At 39.8% G+C, this 20,934-nt stretch overlaps 1 protein-coding gene across 3 annotated transcripts in view; it reads right to left on the bottom strand.

Moving 5' to 3' along the window:
* Positions 1–20,552, bottom strand: part of HERPUD2 (HERPUD family member 2) — a 64,961-nt gene extending 44,409 nt beyond the window's left edge. The window contains exons 1-2 of one of the 3 annotated variants that reach the window (XM_054496665.2): positions 20,168–20,552; positions 19,551–19,994 (exon numbers count right to left, since the gene is read on the bottom strand). In XM_054496665.2, coding sequence (XP_054352640.1) covers positions 19,551–19,697 — 147 coding nt within the window. In that variant the 5' untranslated portion in view covers positions 19,698–19,994; positions 20,168–20,552. Of the gene's footprint in view, positions 1–19,550 lie in introns of all 3 variants that reach the window. The other 2 variants (XM_054496667.2, XM_054496664.2) reach the window with 2 other exon arrangements.
* Between the last annotated feature and the right edge of the window lie 382 nt (positions 20,553–20,934).

Here is a 20,934-nt window from a genome sequence, read left to right as displayed (position 1 = left end):
ATAATAATATAATAATATAATATATAATATATAATATATATTATATATATTAATTATATATAATATAACAGATATATACACACACACACACACACACATATATATATAGAGAGAGAGAGAGAGAGGAGCACTGTGGTATTGTGAAATATATTTGGTTTTCATGCTGTTTCCTGCCGAATAGCTCCTAAAATCCTTGGAATCTTCAGAAAGATGAGTATCTTCAGTGTGCTAATAAGACAACTGGTGGCTGGGGGACCCTACAATTTAACAGAGGAACCAACCAAGTGATTAGAAGGTTGCAACTTTCAGTCCCACCCCCACCGCCAACCTCCAGAGAGGGAGAGTGGCTTAAGGTTGAGTTGATAAACCAATGGCCAATGATTTAATCAATCATTTCTACCTAACGAAGCTTCCATAAAAACCCAAAAGGACTGAGTTCTGAGAGCTCCAGCATAGTAGAATGAGTCGAAGTTCCTCAAGAGTGGATGGGCCTAGAAAGGGCATGGAAGCTCCTGAGCCCTTTCTCTAAGACCTCGTCCTTTGGATCCCTCTTCCATTTGTATCCTTTGCAATAATATCCTTTGTAAGTGAGCAAATGTAAGTAACATGTTTCCTTGAGTTCCGTGAGCTGCACTAACAAATTAATTGAACCCCAGGAGGGGGTCACGGGAACCCCAATTTATAACCAGTTGGTCAAAAACACAGGCCACAACCTGTGCTTGGGACCACATATGAAGGGAGGCAGTCTTGTGGGATGGAGCCCCCAACCTGTGGAATCTATCTCCAGGTAGACAGTGTCAGAAGTACACTGAATTAAAGGACATTCAGCTGGTGTCCTCTGGAGAATTATCTGCAGAACTCCTTGTTATTGGAGAGAAATCCCCACACATTCTGGTGACCAGACATCACAGAAGCATTCTGTATTGAGTGTTGTGAAAGCATAATAGGAGAAACTCAGTTTGTTTTTTCCTATATCCTTATAGGCACTGAATGGCAAATTATATGACCATAAGTTGAATGCTAAATATATAATCAATGATTTAATTCCTGCCCAAAATGAATTATCCAATGCTTTATAAATCTCTATAATGTACTTATTACAATTGGAACCTAAAGAAGTTTCTTCAGTAAGTATTACAGTCATCATAAACTATCACTTTTTTTACCAGACCAAACATTTAATCAATAGACACTTTTATGTCATATCATCACTCTGCATAAAGGATATCAGTCTCTTTTTGTGAAATTTTTTCCTTTATAAAAATTCTCAAACATACATATAGTGGAAGGAATAAAGTGAACCCCCAGGTATCATCTTCAAGAACTCTCAAGTACCCAGCTTCAATAATTACCAAATTCTGCTATTCTTGTCTCATCCATCCCTCATTTCTTTTCTTCAAAGAGAATACTGTATTTTAATCTTTTTTTAAAAAAATATAGAGATGGGGTCTCACTCTGTTTTCCAGGCTGAAGTGCAGTGGCTATTCACAGGTGCGATCATGGTACACACTGCAGCCCCGAACTCCTGGGCTCAAGTAATCCTCCTGCCTCAGCCTCTGGAGTAGCTGGGACTCCAGATATATGCCACTGTACCCAGCTGAGTACTGTATTTTAAAGCAATATTACACATCATTTCTCTTCACCTGTACAAATTTAGTAAGTTTTATAACAACCATAATGTTACCACATTCAACAAATAATTCCTTAATATGTAATATCCAATGCAGCTCAACTCTTCCCACTTGCCCAAAAATGCTTTTTAAAGATTATTTGAAACAGAATCCAAATAAGGTTCACACACAAAATTTGGCTGTTATGCCTCTTTTAATCTTTTAACAGTTTCTATTTTTAAAAAATTTTTCCCAGGCTATTTATGTGTTGAAGAAATTGTTTGTCTCGTAGAACCTTCCAGTCTGATTAGGCAAACTGTATCCTCCTGGTATTGCTCAGCATTTTCCTGTAGTTCCTATACAATGTAGTTAGATCTAGAGGGCTGATCAGATTCCAATTCCTTTTTGTATGACAAGAGGACTTATGACAAGGGGAACCTCAAATTGCACATTTTTGACCAGTAGGAGTCCCTACAAGGTGGCTCCTGCATCATTTTAACATGACCTCTGTCATCTCTAATAGTAGCTTCCTTGCTCTCAGGCACAAAATGCCCCAGAAGTTCATCTTACACATTTCATGCCCCAGACCTGGAATCAGCCATTGCTCCAGGATCCATGATTCATTTTAATGGGAAATGGTATCTAAAGACCAAAATCTGGGAGCTAGGAGTACTGATTTTTACTTGTCATTACTTCTTCAGTAAGCAGAGCTAGAAAATATGTATTTTTATAAAGAGAAACTTAAATCCTGAGTTCACTGTGACATTTCCAATTAAATAGTATTCACTCATTTTATTTGTATCTTCTCACCCTGAAAATCTTTCTTGCTAATGACACTAATAAATACCTGCCATTAGCAAATGTACTAATTTGTTTTACCCTACTACATGTAATCTCAAAATAACAATAACAAGATTGTTACTAACAATATTGAACAAAGTTTAAGATTTCTTATTGATCTTCTCTGTCCTTAGGATATAGGTCACTAGTCAAAATACAGTGTTTCAAAGTTACTTGAAATAATAATTCTTGTAACTGTGTCATCATCCTGACATTTTTTAATTCTTGTGTTTTCATTTAGAGATTTCTCTATTTTTTATAATTATATCTAACAAAAAATGGCAATAAGATAAAAACTATAAACAAGTTGCATTCAAAGAGGCTTTAGTTCTGTCCTTGTCCCCTCTATGATTTTGGATTGCCCTTACAACGCTTAACAACATAACAAAGCTGAATACACACATACTCCTATTTTCCTCCTTTTCTTACATAAAAAGTAGTACAGTATACTTACTCTATTGCATCTTGTTTTCTCACTTAATAAACCAGGGAGATTACTGCTTAGCAGCATAAAAATATTTTCCCCATTCTTTTTAACAAATGCACAATGCTCCATTGTATGAAAGTACTATAGTTTGTTAATGGATATTTGAGCGTTTCTAGGCTTTCGTTATTACGTATAGTGTCCTCCCTTCATATTATTCTATTTATCTCTATATTTCCCCACAGCATCCTGAAATAAGGAGATCATTAATGACACTGATAAAGGTAATCTTGATGGTGTAGCAGGGTAAAAACCTAATTGGAATTGATTCAAGAGAAAAGGAGAGACATGTAGAGATAGCAAATATATACAACTTATAAACAGTTTTGCACTTAAAGGAAGAAATAGGACAATAGCTAGAAGGGAAATGGGATCAAGAGAGGGTCTTGCTTTTGGTTTGTTTTATTCTTTTGTGCTTTTGTTTCCTTCAAGAGAGAAATAATGTGTTTATATGCCAACAGAAGTAATTCAGTAGAAAGGAAAAAACTGATGATGCAAGAGAGAAAAACAATTTCAAGAGCAATGACCTTCAGTAGCTAATAACAGATGGGGGTCTTGTGTAGAGGAGTTGGATTTACAGAACAATATGACAGATGTAGCTAAAGAGATGCTAAGAAACTTATACAAGATCCCATCACCAGCACTCTGTGCCTCAGTTTCCTTATCTGTAAGTTAAGAGCGATAATAGATTGTATCTCACATGGCTTAATTTTCATAACAACGGAAATGAACATAAACTAGAATAGAACACAATGCCTACTGAGTATTCAATTAACATTAGGTGCTAATTTCTAGTACCTGCTCCTCCCACATCATGCAGTTTCATGAGGCTCTAAAGAGATTATGGAAAAGTACAGAAAAGCTGAATGACTAACAGCAGGCTGTGTATGTTCATTATGCATAAGAACATGATTTGGATGCTGCTAAAACAGGTTGGGTTAAAGTTGCAATGACTGTCACTTCACATGATTTAAAAAAAAAAACAAAGTCCCAATTCACATTAGAACTTTCAAGTCTCAGTTTTTGTTGTTGTTGTTTTTTTTGTTTTGAGACAGAGTCTCGCTCTGTCACCCAGGCTGGAGTGCAGTGGCACGATCTTGGCTCACTGCAACCTCTGCCTCCCAGGTTCAAACAATTCTCCTGCCTCAGCCTTCGGAGTAGCTGGGATTACAGGCATGCACCACCACACCCTGCTAATTTTTGTATTTTTAGTAGAGACGGGGTTTCACCATGTTGGCCAGGCTGGTCTCAAACTCCTGGCCTCAAGTGATCCACCCGCCTCAGCCTCCTAAAGCGCTGGGATTACAGGCGCTAGCCACCACGCCCAGCCTAAAGTCTCAGTTTAAAATGACATTTATAAATAACAAAAGGAAATCTTTTAACTAATTTTACCTTCTCTATGAGAAAAAATACTTTGATGTTAGTCAAAAGAAGTCCATATCCAAAACATAAGTTATCTAACTTACGTTTTTTTATTTTTGGTGAAAGAATGTAGTATTTACCAACTACTTCTAGATGTTAATATATTATCTGCTTTCTACATGGGTAATCTCCCTTTTCCTATTAAACTGTAATAGTAATGGAATTTGTCAGATATTTTATCACAAGCATCACTTCTAAGCAAGATAGGGAAAAAATATGCTGGAAAACTCAGTATTTGGGACTACTGATCAAAATACATATAAATGGAGTACACTGGCAATCCTATTTAAAATGTTTACTCCCATAATTTGTTAGTAGACAGGTTTAAAACAAATTTTTCATGGAAACAATAGGTCATTTTCAGTCAGAGACTTCAAAAGCCAAAGCTTGGAAAACTTTGCAATGCAATACAAGTTAAATAAATTTAGGAAGATCATTTAGTTAAAAATAGAGGTACTGAAATCTCATGATGGCTATAAAGTGATTATCCAGATTATTGATATTAATTTTTTATCCAGATAAAAACTCAGAAGATTTTGAGAATTCCTAGTCCCAGAACTATGGGTCCCACACATACAAATAATTATTAAATTTAAAAGCTAGCACATATTGTATTTAACCCAAAATACAGCTAACTAAAGTAGTATGACTAGTATCCTAGAAAGAGACTGGTAATCCCTTATCTCCAAGTCCTTCTTTTTTAAAACCACCTACACCTACTTAACAGAACGGTTAGGCAATAGCTAAGCAAGTCCGTCAGTAGTAGGAGGAAAAGATGCAACAGCACCCAGCAAAAGTTTCTGACTTTTGAAAGGAGAAAGACAGACACCGCAGCCTTTATCATTTGCTTCTCTAGAAGAGGAATCAAGGTTTAGAAAAACCATTAGTAGGCGTGTGTACATTTCATTCGTATCACTGGTTTTTGCCCTGCCAAAGTCTTTGCTAAATTTCCCATCCAATTCTAAACGTTAGGGTTCTTCAGACAAGTTGCAAATTTGTCTCTCTGTCCAAGGCCTCACCCTCTCAGACCCAGATTCATATACCCAACTGCTATGAGATTTGACATCTTCATATATTTTAATAGGCAACTCAAATTCTACAATGCATTTCAATTCCCAATTCCCTAAATCCTTCCTACTTCTTCCCTATCCTATAACAACCTGTGACCAGTTGTTTAAGCCAAAAACCTAGGCATCATCCTCAACTTTTCTTCTCTTGCCTTGCCTCCCATATCTAACCACTGTCAAATCCTATAGACTCTATCTCCAAAAGTCCCTCTCAGATCAGTCTACTTCTTTCTACCTACACTGCCATTACCCTAATCTAAACCATCATCTCCTGCCTGGGCATCTGCAATAATCTTTTAATTGGTTTTCTTGCTTCCATTCTACAGTCAGCAGCTCCAGTGATCTTTTAAAAACTTAAATCAGCCAGGCATGGTGGTTCACACCTGTAATCCCAGCACTTTGGGAGGCTGAGGCAGAAGGACTGCTTGAGCCCAGGAGTTCAAGACCAGCCTGGGCAACATAGCAAGACTCCATCTCCTCAAAATTTTTTTTAAATGTAGCCAGGTGTGGTAGGGCATGCTTGTAGCTCCAGCTGCTTAGGAGGCTGAGGTGAAAGGATCACTTGAGCCCAGGAGTTTGAGGCTGCAGTGAGCTATGATCACTCCCACTGCACTCCAGATTGGGTGACAGAGGAAGACCCTGTCTCAAAAAACCAAAAACAACGAAATAAACAAAACAAACTTAGATCAATCCTGTCACTCTCTGATGGATTCCCACTACAATGGATTTAATTCAAATTCCTTTCCATGGCCAGATCTGGCTTCTGTCTCTCTCCAAACTCCCCGATAGTATTCTTTCCTCCTTACTCACTAGCCAAACTGACGTTCACTTAGATCCCAAGCTCTTTCTCAATTCAGACACCCTGCCTGCTGTATTCTCCCCTAGCTCTTGCATACTTGACTCTTAATCACCTTTTAGATTTTAGTTTTAAAATCATCCCCTCAGTGAGGTCTTCCTCGACTTACAAATCTATTGTAGAGTATTCCCTCTCACACATCCTGTTTATATCCTTTGTAACACAAACCACAACCTGTAATTATGTCAACATGTGTTTTTTTCCCTTAAATAAAAGTGCCAAGAACAAAGGGTCCATAGCCATCTTGCTTGTCACTGTGTTCCCATAGCCCACTACTGTGCCTCACAGAGTATATGTTAAGTGTAGATTCGCTAAATGAGGTGTTATGAGTCCAACAGTGCTCACACAGACTTGGAGAAACCACCTAATTTGAAGTTTGTTAAATTAGTTATTTTACATGTAATCGTGAAAAACAGAAATGAAATATTCAGTCTATGAATCACAACACTAATTTAAAACACTTGCTGGTGCTAAATTCATCTGATTCACTTCTACAAATGATACTGATATTAGCAAATTATGATAAAGAAGCAATCATATATTAGCATTTTAGTATTTTTTCTTTAAATTAGTAGTCAACTTTGCATAAATGGTTTTATCTTTCCACAGCAAGGTCACATCAATTTTCAGAAATGTAGAACATAAAAATGTAACAAAATTACATAGTACCCCCCAAAATACATAAAGCAAAAACAAGTATAGGCAAGGATGTAGAGAAACCAGACCCTTCCTACATTGCTGGTAGGAATGTAAACGGGTGCAGCCACTGTGGAAAAAAGTCTAGCAGTGTCTCAGAAAGTTAAACATACAGTTACCCTATGACACAATATATACCCAGTTCCATTGCTAGGTACATACCAAAAATGATGGAAAACATATGTGCACATAAAAACTTGTACAAGAATGTTCATAGCATCATTATTCATAATAGTCAAAAAAAAAAGTAGAAACAATCCAAATGTCTATCAGCTGACAAATGGATAAACAAAATATGGTGTATATAAATATATGCACACACGGAATATTATTCAGCCACAAAAAGGAATGAAATACTGACACATGCTATAACGTAGATGAGCCTTGTAAACATTATGCTAAGTTAAAGATAGGAGGCACAAAAATCCATATGATTCTTTTTATATGAAATGTCTAGACTTTGCAGATCCATAGAAACAGAAAGTAGAAAAAAAAAGAAACAGAAAGTAGATTAGCAGACTGGAAGAAAAAAGAATGGGGAGTGACTGCCAATAGGTATGGAGTTTCTGGGGTGATGAAAATACTCTAGAATTAGGCAGTGATTATGACAGCATAACTTTGTGAAGTACTAAAAACCATTGGGTCATATACTTTAAAAGGGCAAATTTTACAGTATATAAATTATACCTGCATTAAGAAAAACTGTTACTTTCAACTGAATATTCAAATGCCTTCAAATAATCTGAAGTTTTTGGTTTTTTGTCACCCAGGCTGGAATACAGTGGCATGGTATCAGCTCAGTGCGACCTCTGCCTACTGAGGCTCAAGTGATCCCCCCACCCCAGCCTCCTGAGTAGCTGGGACTACAGGCATGTGTTATCATGCCTGGCTAATTTTTGTGTGTGTATGTATGTGTATATATATATATACACACACATACATACGTGTGTGTATATATATATACTTAACCAGCATACAAGGGACATACCTCAATATAATAAAAGCCATCCATAACAAACCCACAGCCAACATAATACTGAATGGGGAAAAGGTGAAAGCATTCCGTCTGAGAAGTGGAACAAGACAAGGATGTCCACTCTCACCACTCCTTTCCAACATAGTACTCGAAATCCTAGCCAGACCAATCAGACAAGAGAAAGAAATAAAGGGCATCCAAATCGGCAAAGAGGAAGTCAAACTGTCGCTGTTTGACAATTACATGATCATTTACCTAGAAAATCCAAAGACTCCTCCAGAACGAAAGTTCCTAGAACTAATAAAAGAATTCAGCAAAATTTCCGGATACAAAATTAATGTACACAAATCAGCAGCACTTTTATATACCAACAGCAACCAAGCAGAGAATCAAAACAAGAACTCAACCCCTTTTACAATAGCTGCAAAAAAAAAAAAAAAAATACTTAGGAATATACCTAACCAAGGAGGCAAAAGACCTCTACAAGGAAAACTACAAAACACTGCTGAAAGAAATCACGGACAACACAAACAGAAACACATACCATGCTCATGGATGAGTAGAATCAATATTGTAAAAATGACCCTACTGCCAAAAACAATCTACAAATCCAATGCAATTCCCATCAAAATACCACCATCATTCTTCACAGATTTAGAAAAAAAATTCTAAAATTCATATGGAACCAAATAAGAGCCCACACAGCCAAAGCAAGACTAAGCAAAAAGATAAAATCTGGAGGCATCACATTACCTGGTTTCAAACTATACTACAAGGCCATAGTCACCAAAACAACATGGTACTGATACAAAAACAGGCACATAGACCAATGGAAGGAATAGAGAACCCAAAAATAAACCCAAATACTTACAGCCAACTGATCTTTGACAAAGCAAACAAAAACAAGAATTGGGGAAAGGACACCCTTTTCCACAAATGGTGCTGGGATAATTGGCTAGTCACATGTAGAAGAATGAAACTGGATCCTCATCTTTCACCTTATACAAAAATCAACTAAAGATGGATTAAGGACTTAAATCTAAGACCTGAAGCTATAAAAATTATAGATGATTGGAAAAGCCCTTCTAGACACTGCCTTAGGCAAGGATTTCACAACCAAGAACCCAAAAGCAAATGCAATAAAAGCAAAGATAAATTGCTGGGACTTAATTAAACTAATGAACTTCTGCAGGGCAAAAGGAACAGTCAGCAGAGTAAACAGACAACCCACAGAGTGGGAAAAAATCTTCATAATCTAATCAACAGGACTAATATCCAGTATCTATACAATGAACTCAAACAAATCAACAAGAAAAAAAAATCAAAAAAATCCCATCAAAAAGTGGGCTAAGGACATGACAATTCTCAAAAGAAGATATACAAATGGCCAACAAACATATGAAAAGATGCTCAACATTACTAATGATCAGGGAAACACAAATCAAAACTACAATGCAATACCACCTTACTCCTACAGGAATGGCCATAATCAAAAAAATCCAAAAATAATAGATGTTGGCATGGCTGCGGTGAACAGGGAACACTTGTACACTGCTGGTGGGAATATAAACTAGTACAACCATTATGGAAAACAGCGTGGAGATTCCTTAAAGAACTAAAAGTAGAACTACCATTTGACCCAGCAAGCCCACTATTGCGTATCTACCCAGAGGAAAAGAAGTCATTATACAAAAAAGATACTTGCGACCAGACGCGGTGGCTCATGCCTGTAATCCCAGCACTTTGGGAGGCCGAGGCAGGTGGATCATGAGGTCAGGAGATCAAGACCACCCTGGCTAACACGGTGAAATCCCGTCTCTATTAAAAATACAAAAACAAAATTAGCCAGGCGTGGTGGCGGGCAGCTGTAGTCCCAGCTACTCGGGAGGCTGAGGCGGGAGAATGGCATGAACCCAGGAGGCGGAGCTTGTGGTGGGCCAAGATCGCACCAATGCACTCCAGCCTGGGTGACAGAGCGAGACTCCACCTCAAAAAAGAAAAAGAAAAAAAAAAAGATACTTGCACAAACATTTATAGCAGCACAATTTGCAACTGCAAAAATGTGGAACCAACCCAAATGCCCATCAATCAACAAATGGATAAAGAAACTGTGAGAGACAGGTATATATATATATATATATATATATATATATATATACACACACACACACACACACACACGTGTATATATACGTATATATATATATACTCAGCCCTAAAAAAGAATGAATGGCATTTGCAGCAACCTGGATGAGACTGGAGACTATTATTCTAAGTGAAGTACTCAGAAATGGAAAACCAAACATTGTATGTTCTCACTCATAAGTGGGAGTTAAAGCTATGAGGATACAAATGCATAAGAATGACATGATGGACTTTGGGACTCAGGGAGAAAGGGTGGGAAGGGGGTGAGGGATAAAAGACCACAAACAGGGTGCAGTGTATACTGCCCAGGTGATGGGTGCACCAGAATCTCACAAATCACCACTAAAGAACTTACTCATGTAACCAAACACCACCTGTTATCCAATAACCTATGGAAATAAAAAATAAAATGAAAGGAAAAGTATTCTATATTTTTACAGTAATTGAAAACAGAAAAACTGGCCAGGCACGGTTTCTCACACCTGTAATCCCAGCACTTTGGGAGGCCAAAACAGATGAATTGCTAGAGCCCAGAAGTTCCAGACCAGCCTGGGCAACATAGTGAGACCCTATCTCTACAAAATATACTAAAGTTAGCTGGGCATGGTGGTGCATGCCTGTAGTCCCAGCTACTTAGTAGGCTGGGGTAGGAGGATCACTTTAGCCCAAGAGGCAGAGAGGTGAGCCAAGGTTGTGCCACTGTCCTGCAACCTCGCAACAGAGGGAGAGACTGTCTCAAAAAAAAAAAAAAAAAAAAAAAACAGAAAAGAAAACAAACATTAACTTATTAATTTTTTCATGTGTCTAAACTAGGTAAAAAGTAACACTTGGAATTTTTTTTTTTTGGAGATAGAGTCTTGCTCTGTCACCCAGGCTGGAGTACAGTGGCATGATCTCGGCTCACAGCAACCTCCACCTTCCAGGCTTAAGCAATTCTCGTGCCTCAGCCTCCTGAGTAGCTGGGATTACAGGCGCGTGCCACTATGCCCAGCTAATTTTTTTGTATTTTTAGTAGAGACAGGGTTTCTCCATGTTGACCAGGCTGGTCTCGAACTCCTGACCTCAGGTGATCTGCCCACCTCAGCCTCCCAAAGTGCTGAGATTACAGGCATGAGCCACTGTGCCCAGCCGGAAATTTTTTATGCCATTAAAAAACTGCCTCTTCAGTTTAAATATCAATGAATTTAATTTAAATAGCAGGGTTGGGTGCGGTAGTTCACGCCTGTAATCCCAGCACTTTGGGAGGCCCAGGTGGGCGGGTCACTTGAGGTCAGGAGTTCGAGACCAGTCTGGCCAACATGGTGGAAACCTCATCTCTACTAAAAATACGTGGCGGCAGCAGGTGTGGTGGCAGGTGTGGAAGGCTGAGGCTGGAGAATCGCTTGAACCTGGGAGGCGGAGGTTGCAGTGAGCCAGGATTGCGCCACTACACTCCAGACTGGACAACAAAGCGAGACTTTTTCTCAAAATAAATAAATAAATAAATAATTTAAATATCAGGAAAATCATGTGTTAGACCTAATAACAAATGACAATAATCAACTGAATTTTCAACTAGTTATTTTGGTATTGTAAGCTACAGCATTAGGAAAAGCAGACTTTGAGATCTCAATTCAATTTGACTTCTAAAAAGTAATATAACGTTATTTATCCAACCCTGCTAATACCATTATCTTTTTCTTTTTCTTTTTTTTTTTTTTGAGACAGAGTCTCGCTCTGTTGCCCAGGCTGGAGTGCAGTGGCGCGATCTCGGCTCACTACAAACTCTGCCTCCCGGGTTCAAGCCATTCTCCTGCCTCAGCCTCCCGAGTAGCTGGGACTACAGGTGCCTGCCACCACGCCCAGCTAATTTTTTATATTTTTAGTAGAGACGGGGTTTCACCATGTTAGCCAGGATGGTCTCAATCTCCTGATCTCATGATCTGCCCGCCTTGGCCTCCCAAAGTGCTGGGATTACAGGCGTGAGCCACCGCGCCCGGCCTAACATTATCTTTTAGCTTGACTAAAAACCCATTTCCAGGCCAGGGGTGGTGGCTCACGCCTGTAATTCCAGCACTTTGGGAGGCCAAGGTGGGGGGTGGGGGGGGGGGCGAGTCACGAGGTCAGGAGTTTGAGACCAGCCTGGCTAACATGGTGAAACCCCATCTCTACTGAAAATACAAAAAAATTAGGTGGGCAGGCGCCTGTAATCCCAACTACTCAGGATGCTGAGGCAGGACAATCACTTGAACCCAGGAGGCAGAGGTTGCAGTGAGCTGAGATCGCGCCACTGCACTCCAGCCCAGACGACAGTGCGAGACTCTGTCTCAAAAAAACAAACCAAAACAAACCCATTTCTATATTAGTTAGGGTAATGATAGTTGCTATAACAAATCCCAAGATCTCAGTAGCTTAACACAATAAAAGTTCATTTGTTTCTCAATTTAAAAAACATTGCATGGTACCCTTCTAATATAAGAATTCAGAAGGCTCAAGGTTGACAAATTTAAAAGTACTAGTTAAATTGTCAATTTAAAGATTCTAATGATAAGATACTGGCTCCACAGAGTAACATATAAATATAATTGGCCTCTCCATTAACACCACCACTATTCTTCCTGGTACTCACCCCTACATCCAATAGTCAACAAATTCTATCAGGTTCACTACTTTCACCACCAATACTTCACCCTAGATGAAGCCTGGTCACATATGGCAGTGCAGAATCAGCCAAATAATAAGACAAAGAACAAGCTGGAAACATCCTGATGTACTCTGAGTGGCCCAGAAACAGAAATATCCCACTCCAAATAAACAGCTGCTTAACTAGCTGGCCGAAAAAACCTCTGCTACCCACTTAACAGACATTGCTAAAAACCAAGGTGAGGAAAGCTCACTTGCTGGTATAACAGGTGAAAATAAGTCCTAACCTGGACTTTTTTGTTGTTTCTAAAAGGTTTATGTATATGCCATCATCGAAAGTGTCTGACCCTTTAATGTTTAACCAAATATCAGAAACAGATCAAATATCATACATCCCTAACACATTTAAAATATCTCCTGGAGTCTGATAAATGAGTTTAAAGCCAACAATACTTTTATATTTCAAGAAAGTCACCTAGTTAGTATCAAATGATTAAATTTTTTATGTCAAGGATTAAATGGGTCTTTCAATTATGTATGGTTTAAAAATCATGTTCCTAGTATATCCAACTTCAGCATAATCAAATTTCATATGCTAATTTAAAAATATTAATTAAAAATTTTAAAAATATCTATCATCTTAATAGTTCAGTAAAAGCAATCTTCAACTTACAGGTTAGTTCAATGAACTATAATCTAGTCCTTTAAAAGTAGTAACTATTAAGTACTTACATATAGTTCAGTCACAATATCAAATAGCTTTAAAGAGCTGGGTCCCAGGAAGTGCACAAAATATCATTTCTGTGGGAAATGAATTACGTATATTTGTACTAGAACACATCTCCTTCCCATTTCCCACTAAAAGCATCCAATCTAAAACCCCTGAAAATTCAGAAACACTATAAATAGAGGCACAGTCACTCAAACTGCCTCTACCCCTTATCTCCTTGCAGTAACAGTAAGCAAAATTATACACACAGAATATTAGAGAGTAATGTTCTCTGGAACTCCAAAGACACATTCCCAGCTTAACTGCTTCCACTCATGGGTAGAGATACATGATATTCACACAGCAAGTGATGTACACCTCTGATGTACAATAAAGCATGTCAAAGTATATGACTATGGTTCACACGAACTGGTAGACTGTGAAGACAGGACAAAGATACATGCACTGCCGTCTTAAGATATTATGCATCCAATCTTTCCTATAATTTATCAGAATAAAGAGATATAACCACACATTAAGCTAAGTGTTAGCACCATAGTAAGGCTGTTATCCATTTATCTGCAGCCTTTAGACAACAAATCAGCCAAACATATAAATCTCTTTCTATAGCTCAACTGGTTCTTTTTAGTTTACAAGTATATAACCTAGATGGCCGAGTCCCTAATGCCTTTCTTCATCTTATTATACATAACCATCACATATGATGTGTACAGTAAGTCCAACCTGGGTTCAAATTCTAATTCTACTCCTTAGAGTCTGACCTAAGCAAAAAAAAAAATCACCAAGCCTCAGTTTCTTCATCTATAAAGTAGAGCTAATTATAAACCTTACATCATAAGAAGTCTAGGAGGAATATATGTGATAAAGCATATCAAATACTTATTATAATGCCTGGTACACATGGCAAACACTTAGTAAATGGTAAAGTCAGAGCAGTTAAATAAAAGCATTCTAGACAATCAAAGCAGAATTTATTATGTTAAAAAAAGAAACTTAAGCTAAAAGTTCTACAAAAATCCTATCTGGAAAGTATTGATAAATGATTAAACATTACCTTCATAATAATGTTATTATATTTTCCAAAAAGACATAAGGCTACAAATACATTAAGCAATAAAATTTTAGTGAGCAGTCATTCAGAACTTTTAGTCTGTTTTTCATCAGCTTTCACATTCAGTTTGATAGTACCCCTTGTTCAAAAGAGGTTTTAAAATCTTGAACTATATTCCCAGGCAACATGAAACCCTCTTAAATGTATTAAAATCTTATAAGACAATAGTTTTATAAAACAAAAATTATTTTGTTTATGGATTAGAGCCCCTTTAAATCAACAATCCCAAAATGGTTAAACAAGTAGACTTTTTAAAATAACCTAAGTAAGGTAATAGGAAATTACAAATCTAAGAGAGATAAAATTTCAAATGATATAAGCTATTTCTACCTATAATGAAAGTAAGACTTCTGATTGCAGGCAATTTGGTTATGGAGTGTTATAATCTCACAGTAGAACCTATATATACAATTGATTCTATTCTTGCTTCTTTAATTCTAATAGAATCTGAGAGTAAAGGAACAGTTTGAAAAAAGAGCACAAACCTGCCTAGCTGATCAGGAGAAGTAGATAAGAAAATGACTGCTTTGGTTTAACAGTATGAACAGCAAAGACAGAGGAAACCTGCTCAGAACTGAGGGACACAATCAGAGGTATTTTGACCCCAAGAATGAAAAATGGAGAGCCAAGCCACGCAAGCCCCAAAAAGGTTTGCCTTCAAAATTGAATTCAGAGTGAGTCAGGTCCATCTTAGTGACTGCCTGTTCATGAGAACAGATACAGTAAGAGAATGAGAAAGGTACCTAAGTGGACTTAGAGATTCATATTTTAAAAATTTTTCTCTATGATGATCCATCTATTATCAACCATTTTGATATTTACATCTCTAATAACTAAGTCTAAACTCAGATTAAAGTCTGAAACTCAAGTAAAAGTGGTCTTCTTGCCAAGTATCTTCACCACCAAACAGCAATTACCTAAATTTTATAATTATTTCACAGTGCAGGCCAATTTCAGGATCTGAAAAACTAGTCATGAAGTAATGTCAAATGTCATATTACAACTCACAATTATCTATATATTCTATAATATAAACTAGTGCACTTCCCATTTCCTAAACCAAGTCTTAAACCAATTATCAATATCATTCAAAGTTAACTACAAAACAGTTCAACTCCACATCCGAGGTTTTTGACTTTGTGAACATTTTCACAAATATAGCAACTGCCTAAATTCCTAACTAGAAAACACCTTTCCCTTCATAGATCATAAGGATCTATAATCTTTTTACCTAATACTGTATTACTAAGTAATATACTAATATAAAACAAAGTCATCAGTGCAAACATTAACTCCAAAAGAATAGTTAAGGCCGGGAGTGGTGGCTCATGCCTGTAATCCCAGTACTTTGGGAGGCCGAGGTGGGTGGATCGGATCACCTGAGGTCAAGACTTTGATACCAGCCTGACCAACATGGTGAAACCCCATCTCTACTAAAAATACAAAATTAGCCGGGCATGGTTTCACATGCCTGTAATCCCAGCGACTTGGGAGGCTGAGGCAGGAGAATTGCTTGAACGTGGGAGGCAGAGGTTGCAGTGAGCCAACATAGCGCCATTGCACTCCAGCCTGGGAAACAAAAGCGAAACTCCGTCTCAAAAAAAAAAAAAAGAATAGTATAAAAAAGGAAGCTATCAGAGTCTGATTCTTGTCTGCTTAAAACTGTAATCAACTCTTTAAGAAAACTTAAATGTCCCCGTGAATCTTTTCTTGAAACAGCTACACATTCCCCTAACCTCTACTCCAGAGAAGACCATTCCCTTCCTGTGCTCCTATGCACCACACAGAACATCCCTCCAGTATAACACTAGTCACATACTGTTATGGTTATTTACTTACATGTCACTGGATCTGAGCTTCATAAAAGCAAAGGACTCTTACCATCATCTTCACACTTGGCATAAATATTCAAATGCTAGGCCAATAAAATCCTAGTTAAATAAATAAATGAAGACCCAAAAAAATGTGCTTTGAGGGGGAGGGGTACATTTGTTCTAAGTTTGCTAGGGGAGGGAGAAGTGAATTTAATATACCCATATGGAGACTGTGATTAGTCAAATCAATATCTGACCATGAAGCTAGGATCCTAAGATTTTACAGCTTCATAGAGTTCAGCCAGAATTCCATTAACAGCATATAGACATATGACCTATCCTTGTAGGATCCTAAAAGGACAATCTCAAATTTCCATTCTTTCCCCTCTAGCAGCACCAATTTATTTTCCTAGAAGCCACTGCCCACAGAGACAAAGGCCCTCCACCTACCCCTGACCCATCAGATCCAATTAGAGCAATGTTGATGAGAGCCATCAACTTTTTACTTACTGGGGCACTCCTGTTGCTACAAAGCACTGGAGCCCTATTCTGCTAAGTCCACACAGTGATAATGAAAGTAGGCATATATGTGCAAGGAAGATGCACAAGAAATTATCTCTGTTAAACATAATAGCACTTGAAAACTAAAACACAGAATCAATGTTTAGTCATTGCAGGCGGTCAGAAAAACCTAAACTTCCTTTATAATATTACTTAATAGCAAACTGTGCTGAATTCTAAATAATGACCTTACAAAGTAAACTTTTAGGACTCCAACTCCTATGCTGAGGACTACCTATGGCTTTGCGATACCATTAAACTACTGCTCAACAACTGTGATGCTTCAAATCAATTCTCATGTGATAAGAATGTAAACTTACTAAATCTAGTAACTATACAAAGTTTTCAGTGAAATTCTATGACGATAAACACACATACCCCCGCCGCTCCAGAGCTCCACCCACTCAACCTAGAAATGAAAGTTAGACATTACAATTCACTTAAAGAAAACTTGTCAAAGGAGAAAAAAAGGTTTGCCATGTTAATCATTAATAGGCTGCATAGTATTTGGTTTAGCCTCCAAAAGTGCCTCCAGTGTGGCTACAAGAGGCAGGCAGTTTGGGAAGGAGAAGTTCTGTAACAGACCTCATCCTCAGAGAGCTAACTAATGCACAGCGGCACTGACATCCTCCACTAGTGATCAGTGCTGCACAGGCAGACCTCCTGCCAAAAGCAGGCCTCTTCATGGGTAGATAAGGCAGACAGCTTCCCACTCCCGTCTCAGGTACTTTTTTTTAAAAAGCTTTAGAAAAAAGTCTATAAACTGCAGACTAAGTCCCTTTTGGTTTAATAGTACAATGTAAAGATCTCGCCTAAGTACATACCAGAGTATATATTTGTTATGAACAGTACTATGGAAGTCTATGACTTTCAATTGACTATCCTAAAAACCTATTTTCCACTTCAAAAATGTGTGAAAGTAATCATATGCAACAGGAAATCTTTTGTAATCAAGGTATTTTCAAACAAATTGTTACTCCCTGTGTAAATCTTAACTTTCAAACAAAAGGTGAATAAACAGGGGCTCTAACTAGTTTAAGTACTTAAATTCCTCAGGGTTTTTTTTCCCTCCTACTAAAAATATTTGTATCACAAAATACTGATAAACACAGCTAATGCCGATTAAGAGTTGTTTTTCTAAACCTCCTGTTTTTGCAATAACCGCCCTATTTCTGTGGTTCTTCTGCAAGTCTAAAAGCCTAACTAAATACTACAACACTGAAACGGTCATAATTCATTAATATCGTAATATAGATCAAGTGTCTTCCTTAACTTAGGTGCATAAAACAAGTGTTAAGCGTAGAAAGCATAGTTGCCTTCCAACGGATCCATGCTTAAATGTGCCTGATGCCAAAAGTATTTCCCACCCCAAAATCCAATCCTCTTCATTAAACAAAAGTTTTCGTAATTAAACACCACTTATTCAAGAATAAAAAATGTATACAATGGAGAATGTGAAAGCCTCACTTTCATATACAGTACTCTACATGACAGTATACTTCTTTTCTAAACTATTCCAAGACTCCTTGATTACCAACTACGTCCTTTCAAATCTGACTTTGGGAACAGATGGAGCTGTACTGTCTATATTTTATTTATTATCTCTGCAATATCCAGATATGATTCAGAATGGAACACAGAATGGAAAAGCCATATGAGAAGGATGCACCAAATGGTGGCGGGGTGGAGGGCAGTTCTCTTTTAAATTAATGTACACGTATCCTCCAAGGAGAAAAATGTTGCAAGGGGTTGTGGTGAAAACGAATCTACAACTTATAATTCTTTGGTCCTTGAAACATATATAGTAATCTTGAAAGTATAATTTTTATAGGGGCCACATACTTATCTCTAAGAAAAAAAATCTTCAATTTCTGTTTAAATTTCTGAGCCAAGTGTTGAAAGTAAAATGGAATTTTAGTCTAATAAGCAATAAAAGCTCTGATACGGGTTGTAGTGCTTTATCTTTTTTTTTTTTTAAGAAAGGATATATCTCTCACTCGCATATCAGGTTGATGACTTTAAGTCCAAAGAAAGTAGTCCCTTTTCCATGCCTGCCAAATCTTTTTTTTTTTTTTTTTTTTTTTTTTTTGAGACAGAGTCTCACTGTGTCACTCAGGCTGGAGTGCAGTGGTGCGATCTCGGCTCACTGCAACCTCCGCCTCCCGGGTTCAAGCGATTCTCCTGCCTCAGCCTCCTGAGTAGCTGGGATTACAGGCGTATGCCACCACGCCCAGCTAATTTTTGTATTTTTAGTAGAGATAGGGTTTCGCCATGTTGGTAAGGCTGGTCTCGAACTCCTGACCTCGTGATCCGCCCGCCTCGGCCTCCCAAAGTTCTGGGATTACAGGCGTGAGCCACCGCGCCCGGTCTTGCCTGCCAATTCTTAAGTCCCTTGATATTTCTGCTTCCTCTTACTAATTAACTGAACCTCATCAGGAAAATATTAATGATGGTTCGAACACTCAGGAGACACAACCTCAGAACTCAAAATACCTCGCGGTCTACCAAAAGAGACCTATTTGATTCAAGACTGGAGGGGAGGAGCAGGAAAAAGGAGGGTACACGGCACGAAAAGCTGCTGGTCAGAGCAGCTGCCCCCAGCTTTTACACACTTACTGGTTTGCTAGGGTAAACGTTAGATAGATGCGTTTTTAGTTTCCCCACGGTCCAGTTCAAGAAGCAGCTAATAGTCTGGTCACTGTATTTCTGATTCGGTGCTTTAATGATGAGGGTCACAGGAATCTCCATCCCACTTTGGTCCATGGTGCCCCCAAAGTCAGACAGAGTCAGGAGGAGCAGCAATTAAGCCCAAAAGAGCCGAGGTGGTCACCGCCGGCGCAACTGGGATGCGGACAGAAGTGAGTTCTTAGTATTCCGTGTCCAAGTCAGTTACAAGTGCACTGGGCGATACGAAGGCCATTGCCGGTACCAAGGGTGGACTGAGGTGGTGGCGACGGCGACGGTGGGGTCTGGGTGCCTGGCCGTGGAGGCAGCTCTCCCCGCCAGGTCCGGGCTCCGCCGGGCTCCGGACTGTGGAGGCAGTCGTGAGGAGAGAGGAAGCTATAAGAAGGAAGGACGGGAGGGATGAGGGCACAACGGCCGGCCCGGGGTCACTGCCCCGCCCCACCGCGACCCCCAAGCTGAAACGCCACAAGGCCCCTACGCCACGGCCTCGCGGTGCAGATCGGGGAAGCGGCTGGGCCGCTCAGGGCGGTCAGCAGGCACTGGGGTACCTGAGAGAAGGCCGCGGGGCTCGCCACCGCCGCCCTCCGCGCCCAGGCAGGGCCGCCAGCCACACCGTCCGGCGGGGCGTTCTCCGTGGCAGCCGCTCCCTTCCTGCTGCGCAGCGGCGGGCACGGCCCAGCTCCGGGTCTCGCGAGGAGGCGCGGGTGGCAGGGAGAGAAGCTGACCGAAGGGCGCAGCCCGGCTCTCCGCCTGACCCCTCAGTCTGGACAGCGCAGGGTGGCGCAAGGCAGGGCTGGGCCGGGGGCGGCCCCGGCGACTGCAGGTGGCAGGAGGGCGGGGACGAGAGCCGTTGCGCCAGCGGCCGGCGCGCCGGTTTTGTTATTGTGAAGATTGTCTGGGGCCCCTTTAAGCCGGAACAGGCAGGGCGGAAGTGCGTCACCGGCGGCACGCCCCTACGCATACCCCTCCCCCGTCCCCGCCAGCCCTGCCAACCCTGCCGCCGCCGCCGCTTGCCCGCCGTACTGGGGCTGCCCGGGACTCTAGCCGCCAGGCTTCGCCTCGCCCAGCAGCAGATCGGGCTCCTGGGAGCCTCTCCCTCCTGGCCGTTTGCTCGGCCTGGGCCCAGCTGCCCTGGGGCCTAGCCACTAGCTCCGCTGGCGCTAGCCTACCCTGTCTTGACCGCACCCTGAAGATTTAGGAAGTCTTTCTCCATCCCAAGAGTCGTCTCTGCAAAAGTTGGTGTCCTTCCTGGTGCTGAACCACACTTCTGCTCCAAATGTGTTGAGCGTCGTCTGTCTGCAAAGCACGGTGCCAG

Source organism: Pongo pygmaeus, chromosome 6, assembly GCF_028885625.2.
Source record: "Pongo pygmaeus isolate AG05252 chromosome 6, NHGRI_mPonPyg2-v2.0_pri, whole genome shotgun sequence".
NCBI lineage: Eukaryota > Metazoa > Chordata > Mammalia > Primates > Hominidae > Pongo > Pongo pygmaeus.
This window is presented reverse-complemented; position numbering and strand designations above follow the sequence as displayed.